General features: G+C 46.6%; 1 protein-coding gene across 2 annotated transcripts; it reads left to right on the top strand.

Moving 5' to 3' along the window:
* Positions 1–4,503: 4,503 nt before the first annotated feature.
* On the top strand, positions 4,504–6,808 carry LOC120675376 (transcription factor MYB86-like). 2 transcript variants are annotated; one of them, XM_039956588.1, is made up of 5 exons: positions 4,504–4,785; positions 4,914–5,043; positions 5,279–5,394; positions 5,694–6,283; positions 6,674–6,808. In XM_039956588.1, exons 1-4 carry the CDS (start codon positions 4,653–4,655, stop codon positions 6,266–6,268), a joined length of 954 nt encoding a protein of 317 aa, XP_039812522.1. In that variant the 5' UTR covers positions 4,504–4,652; the 3' UTR covers positions 6,269–6,283; positions 6,674–6,808. The 2 variants fall into 2 exon arrangements, with proteins under 2 accessions (XP_039812522.1, XP_039812523.1); XM_039956589.1 differs by having other exon boundaries at positions 5,700–6,283.
* The last annotated feature ends 577 nt before the right edge of the window (positions 6,809–7,385 follow it).

The following is a 7,385-nucleotide window of genomic DNA, read 5'->3' on the forward strand; positions in this document are numbered from 1 at the left end:
ACCCACACACGAAAAAGAAAAGGCCAACGAAAAGGTGCATGCTCTCTAACCATAACGGTGCACATTTCCTTTTGTCTTGGGCGTATATGGTAGCTATATATCGCGGCATTCACTTCCCCGTAGGCGTAGCTTGGCTTACAAGTGCAGCAAAAGCTCAGCAACCCTACGACGACGTTCGCCAGTTCCCCCGCACGTGGAGCGGTTTCTACGTACTGCCGTTTCGGAGGGCCGGACGTGTGCCGCTCCACGGATCGGAGGAGCACCGGCCATGAGCACGTACCGTACCGGATGTGTGCGTGCCTAGCGCTATAGCTGCTAGCCGTCCCGATCCTACGTGGCTCGTGACAGGCCTCGCACGTACACTACTTATCCCTCTCTTTTGCTTCCACCCCAAGTCACAAAACATGCTGTCGATCGACCGATCAGAGAGACTAATTAACCACACAAATAATTTATGAGAGGGAGAGAGAGAGAGAGAGTACATGCACACATACACGCAGGTCGGGACGGAGGCTTGGCCTTGAAACAATGGATGGATCGATGTGGGGCGGTTGGGGGATCACATCGCCTCGTCTTTGCCCTTTCGTACGCCACGGACGCGCGCGCGGGGAGAAAGCAGAGGAGGCAGAGCACCAAGTTGAGTAGAGATGCAACGATGCATGATGAGGTGCTGCCTGCGTGACCACAGTACAGCTTATATTCGGTTGGATATACTTGTACAAGAGGATCGGAAAATCGCTCTCGCCAACTCGTGAACCGCCGGTGCATCGCCTGCCGTTTCACGCTCCCAAACTACTACACAGCTCCGTGATAGCGACGGCACGTACAAGTTTATTTCTGTTTCCGTTTTTTTGGGGGGCCAAGAACTCATCCCTGCCTGCTGCCTTCATAGAAAAGCCACAAAGTGTTTTCGTACAGACTGCTGGGAACGCCAGCTTACAGAGACAGCGTGAGAGAAACTATAATCATTAAGGATCTGTTTGGTTTTCTTGGAAACCAGATGGAATGGGTCTCCGCCCCCCCCCCCCAGGTTTTTTTTTCTAGAATACGCGCGCAGCGTATCATTGTATCTATTATCTTATTATTTGGCCAACAAACGGAGCCTCCACATTTGCTCTCCACATCTAAAAATTTCTATGTTAATCAGAGAAAAATAGAAAAATAAAAATTACCCACCACTGCCATTACGATAAAAATTAGCCTAAAATACCCCTGTGCTTAATTAAAAATCACCCACCAATGCATTATGAAAAATTATATATAAAATATCATTTAACTATGTATAAGTTATAAACATATGCTATTATCTTATTATTTGGCCAACAAACTGAGCCTCCACGTTACTAGAAAAATAAAAATTACCCACCACTGTTATTACGATAAAAATTAGCCTTACCCACCACTGTCATTATGATAAAAATTAGCCTAAAATACCCATGTGCCTAATTAAAAATCACCCATCAATGTCATTACGAAAAATTATATAAAATATTATTTAACTATGTATTAGTTACAAACATATACTATTAATAAAAACTAAAGTTCACAACAATCAATCAAAATAAAAAAATAAGAATAATTATATGCATAATATTATTCAAGCTAAACAAATCAAATTGTTATTATAAGTAGATCATATTTAAATTATTTTAACCAGCAATAAGACATAATTTATGATAATGAATAGGGTGGTGTATGGTAACAAATAATATAATCTTTAAAAAATAATAAGGATATAACGATACGCAAATTTTTGAATTTTCAATACTAGCGGCGCAAATGCGCGGGCCATACGCCTAGTTAAGACGAAAAAGAGATACAGTGTTCGGTTACAACCCAAATGGAACGGATTCCAAATGGACACAAACCGGCAAGTCAGCTGAACACAACCCGAAAGATAAAATACAACATTAACTACTCACATCCCGCACACCCCACCCCATGTTAATTTCTGTTTTCTGGCTACTCCTTTTATTTTGTTTTTGTTGATATATATATATATATATATATATATATATATATAACACTCCTATAGTATTACATATACAACTACTTTATAAGACGACGACATGCATGTTGACATGCACATGTAAGTATGTAAGTACGGGCTGCAAAGGACATGTGTACCGTGCACGTACGTGGGGGTACGTACACAGGATTGTTCTAACACCCTTTTCGTTCTCCGCCCGCGAGTAGGAGGAGCGGTGGTACGTACGCGTACTTGCCATGACATGTCGTGCGGGGCCCGGCGCGTTGATTGCGCGCGAGGGACGTGCACATGAGACCCGTATGGGAGTCTTTTGGGACGTGTGGTGCACGCTTGGCTCGGTTGATCCAGGGAGATTTGAGGCCGGACGTGATCATGCGCTCGTGTTTCCTAGCCATGTCTCTCTGCATGGCCCATGCATGCACGCAGCTCGGCGTGTTTTTTGTCCGGGAAATGAAATCGCTCCCCTTTTCTGCGTCGATATTCCTCGGCGGCGTTCTTGGCCAACGGATGCTGGTCTCAATCAGGTAGTAGTAGGCCTCGTTTAGATGCGTGTTGTAAACTTTTTGAAAAGAAATCTTTTAATATTTAAAGTACTAAATATAGACTAATCACAAAACTAATTTCAGAACTTGTCTGTAAACTTCGAGATGAATCTAATGAGCATAATTAATCTATCATTAGAGTATGTGTATTGTAGCAATTACTGTAGCAATTTAGTATCTAATTATAGCATAGTTAGGCTCATTAGATTCGTCTCACAATTTACAAACAAACTATGTAATTCATTTTTTATTTCGTCTAGATTTACTACTCTATGCATGTAAGATTCTCAATCGATATGATAGTTTTGAATTTTTGAATTTTGCATCTAAACAAGGGGTAACTTTTTTTTTCTGTATCTCGGGTCTGGATCGAGTCAAGGGCGATGCATGGCATGTCAGAGGGCGCGCGTGTGCGTGTGCGTGCCAGATTGACAGGATCACAGGATGAAGTGTGTCACCAGATTGTACTTGTTTTTAGCTTGCTGGTGGTTTACGGCTCTCCTTTTCTCGATCGATTGCGTACGTCAACTGATACAGAGAGAGCTGCCCAAAGCTAGTATTTTTGCACCCTAACTGATATGCTTGACTTTTCGTTCGGATGAGGCACTTGTTTTTGGAACAAAAACTATGTAAAGAAGAGCCACTTGATAATGAACCAAGAACTGGCGGCAACTGCAACACATGTATGGTACCATTAAGACCAACCATAAAGTTGATCAAAATACGAAAAAGTTAATTTAAGACAAAATTAAAATATGTTGTAGTACTTTTGAACGGAGAGAGTATGTATGCTTAATCTGCCAACAAAGCTTTGTTGAGAACACACACACACACACACACACACACACACACACACACACACACACAAACACGGATGGCCACCTATACTCGACTTAATTGCCACTACACAATCTTTTTAGGGAAGCTACCGAAATTAGGTCCTCGAATACGTACGTGCATATGCATGACCTTTGCAGTTCTTATCTCTTGTCTTTCTCTCTGGCAAATACTATTTGCATGCAGTACTATAGTGAGGGATTCCGAACCGAAACCCTGGTCGTTTTGTCAAAGAGGTTGCTCCCGTAAAAAGGCGCTGGTCTGTAGTAATTCTTAAGAAACAACATTTTTACTACAGATCGTGTAGGGTCTCCCTCTCTCCCCGGCCAAGCCCTGCCCATAGATCGAAGTCCTTGGGGTTCTCTCGATCTTCTGTAGAGCTAGAGCGAGGCCGGGCACGGTAAGTAAGCACAATAAATGTGCCAAAGCATCCGGGCCATTCTGGGCTGGAGTCCAAATGTGGACGCAATGGATCAGAGCACATCGGTCGCCATTAGCTCCACGAATTGATACAGGTCTGAATGGTAGCTGCACTGCATGCTGCCATGCAGCACTCCCGGCCAGTTTGACGAAAGCTAGCTGCAGGCAGGCAGTTATGGCCGCGCTGACAAAGCGGTGAAATCTCTCTCGCGCACGCATGCAAAGCTCACTCACCACTGCACACCGTACTGTGCACACCGCACACCATGGACATGCACGCCGCGCACAGGAGAGCCCGAGAGGGGGTTTCCTAAAACCAGCCAGGCATTGGTGCGGAGCCCCGTCCCACTGGTCCCCACCGGGGTGCCCTTGCTCCGGCCGGGCACCGCCGCCCACCGGCCGGCCGTCCTCCTCCCCCGTCCAGCTAGCTCCCTTAGCCATGACGCACTCGGTTCGTCCACTCACATTTGGGGCAACCTAGCTAGAGCCCGTAACATGCCTGCTCACGCGCCTAGTGGCTTGCTGGCGACTAGCCGCTAGCTAGCTAGGGCGCTCTGATCTTTCTCTCTCTCGCCCCCCCCCCCCCCCCCCCCCGACCCCCCACCCCCATGCACAGGTTTGGGCCGACTTTTCCTGCCCGTGCTTTTGCCCTGCCTGCCCTTGGATATATGCGTGCGTCGATGCATTCGGCATGCTGCAGTACTGGCTGCCGACCTCCTCCCCTCCTCTTCTTTATAACCATGCACCACTAGAGCTCAAGTGGTTCTGGCCCTCCATTTCATTTCCGATCCCGGCCTGTGTGCCGTGCAGCAGCCAGGCCGGTGGTGGGTGAGCCGGCCTTCAGAGAGGGAGGGAGGTGGGAGATGGGGCACCACTCCTGCTGCAACAAGCAGAAGGTCCGGAGGGGCCTGTGGTCGCCGGAGGAAGACGAGACGCTCATCAAGTACATCACCACGCACGGCCATGGCTGCTGGAGCTCCGTCCCGAGACAAGCAGGTACGCAGATGCTGATCGACACACGCATTTGTGTGGCCGTTTCCTAGCAGCAAGCAGAAGGAAGGAAAGTTTCAGTTCAGTCTTCGCTATTCATCAGTGTGCGTGCTTGTGTTCGTGGTTACATGCAGGGCTGCAGCGGTGCGGCAAGAGCTGCAGGCTGAGGTGGATCAACTACCTGAGGCCGGACCTCAAGAGGGGGAGCTTCTCGCAGCAGGAGGAGGCCCTCATCATCGAGCTCCACAGGGTTCTTGGCAACAGGTAATCCTAGCTAGCTAGGCCTCGCCGGCGGCCGGCCGGCCGGCCCTACACGCAAATCGGCCATGCATGTGACCCTGCAGATTTTCCTGCCTGACAGTTACTTATCTGTGCATGCAACCGCCTATATACGAGTAATGCACAATCACATTAACTTGCTTGGGACAAGGAAAGCGACGCAAATGGCAAGATGGGGATGGCTAAATGTGTGCCGCTTGGCTCTCTTACTGCAATGCAGGTGGGCCCAGATCGCCAAGCACCTGCCTGGTCGAACGGACAACGAGGTCAAGAACTTCTGGAACTCCACCATCAAGAAGAAGCTCATCTCCCAGGCTGTGGGCAGCCTTCACCCAGGTACAATCCTGTGTTCGTTCGATTACAGTTTACAGTTTTTGTTCGTTCAGAAAAACTTGCTACACTTTATAGTTCCTCTCACACACACCTATCTGCATGCACTTTGCTTTCTGTGTGTTCTGAGATTCTTTGGCTACAATTGGACTCGATCAAGAAGAAAAACTGTTTCCTCTTAGGATAGAACAAGTTATTCTGGATAGACTGACGCCGAATTTATTTTTCTGAAGAAACATAGGCTGACACCAATCATGCATGTGGTGGAGCACAACTTTAACTCGGCCTTCTGCTGCAAATGCTAGCTGCAGACCTGTACTACAACATCCTTGATGGAGCAGGGCAGGGCATGGCGGCCGCCGGATGCGCGCCGCTGAACGGGGCGGACAATGCGGCTGCCCTACAAGCTGTCACATTGAGCCCGCAGTCTCCTCCTCCCATGGCGCACAACCCCGCCGCGGCGTGGGCCGACTTCGTCTCCCAGCCGCTCTTCCTCCCGGGGAACAACGGCGTCCTCGGCGGCGGCGGGAACGACCTCCATCAGTACGGCGTCGACGGGGACTTCATCAAGCTGTGCCGCGCGGTCGACGCGTTCCCGCCGCCGGAGAGCGGCCCCGGCGGCGTCGCGAGCCAGTGCAAGCCAGCCGCTGATCTCGTGGCTCAGCAAGATGAGGGCGCCGCCGCCGCCGTCCGGAGCCTCCCGGTGTTTCTTGAACCCAAGGGCGGCGCGGGCGCTTTCGCGGCCGACCCGGCCATGGGCCCCGTGATGGACTTCATGGAGGCCATCCTCGGGTCGTCGTCGACGTCGGCGGTCAGCGCCTCATCGGTCGACAGCTTCTCGGCGAGCACCGGCATGCAGTCTCACTGTTGGATTCCCTGATGGCATCTCAGCTAGATTCTTATTGGCAACGTATCTAGTGCAAACCAAGGACTTCGTGCAAACTCGTGCAAACCTACTAAACAAAGTTTCAAAATTTTTTGAAAAAAATCATGAATGTGATTATCAGCTTACCTCATCTATATATAAAATTTCATAGTCAAATTCGTCTTACTCTAGAAGTTACAAAAAAGACAAATTTTCTGACAACAATAATGGTTCAAATGCATCTCAAATTTGTCTTTTTTGTAACTTCTAGAGTAAGACGAATTTGACCATGAAATTTTATATATAGATGATGTAATCTGAGAAGCACATTCATTATTTTTTTCAGAATTTTTTGAAACTTTATTTAGTAGGTTTGCACGGGTTTGCACGAGGTCCTTAGTTTGCACTAGATATGTTCCCATTCTTATTAGCGCGATTTATATTACTGCGATTTATAGATGCATGGATTGATCAAGCACAGCGGGATCATATATATAGTACTATATAATTTATAAAAAATAATTAGATCGCTAAGTTTCTCAGTATATATATATATATATATATATATATATATATATATATATATATATATATATATATATATATATATATATATATATATATATATATATAGTGAAACCAGTTATCACATAAGTTACATGTAAATATATATATTCACATATATGTATGTAAGCGGGTGTCAGTCATGTGCCAAGTAAGGAGAAAGTACTTTGAAACTTCTTTACAGCTATATGTAGTGTGTGGACTTGTTTATACTGAACATGTGCTGAGATTCTTATTCATTTAACTGTACACCTCTCCTATACTCTCGTACGGAGTATATGCGTGTGGTTGAGTGACTGACACAATGCGTACCTTTTTCACTCACTTTTCGTGAGGACAACTCTGAAAATCGTTGGAGGAAAAAGGTTCTAGGCTGTGGCTGTGTTTAGATCTCTGGAAAAGGTGGAAGAAAAAAGGCACATCGGACACTGTAGCACACTGTGGCACTTTTCGTTTGTTTGTGATAAATATTGTCCTATCATGACCTAACTAGGCTCAAAAGATTCGTCTCGCAACGTACATCAAAACTATGCAATTAGTTTTTTTATTTACCTACATTTAGTACTCC

Source organism: Panicum virgatum, chromosome 5N, assembly GCF_016808335.1.
Source record: "Panicum virgatum strain AP13 chromosome 5N, P.virgatum_v5, whole genome shotgun sequence".
In the NCBI taxonomy this organism is placed as follows: Eukaryota; Viridiplantae; Streptophyta; class Magnoliopsida; order Poales; family Poaceae; genus Panicum; species Panicum virgatum.

Excerpts from the sequence above, each read along its gene's own strand:
- LOC120675376 (XM_039956588.1), top strand. The coding sequence starts at position 4,653 with ATGGGGCACCACTCCTGCTGCAACAAGCAGAAGGTCCGGAGGGGCCTG. Across the intron at positions 5,044-5,278 it reads CACAGGGTTCTTGGCAACAG|GTGGGCCCAGATCGCCAAGC; the intron begins GTAATCCTAGCT and ends ACTGCAATGCAG. Across the intron at positions 5,395-5,693 it reads TGTGGGCAGCCTTCACCCAG|CTGCAGACCTGTACTACAAC; the intron begins GTACAATCCTGT and ends TGCAAATGCTAG.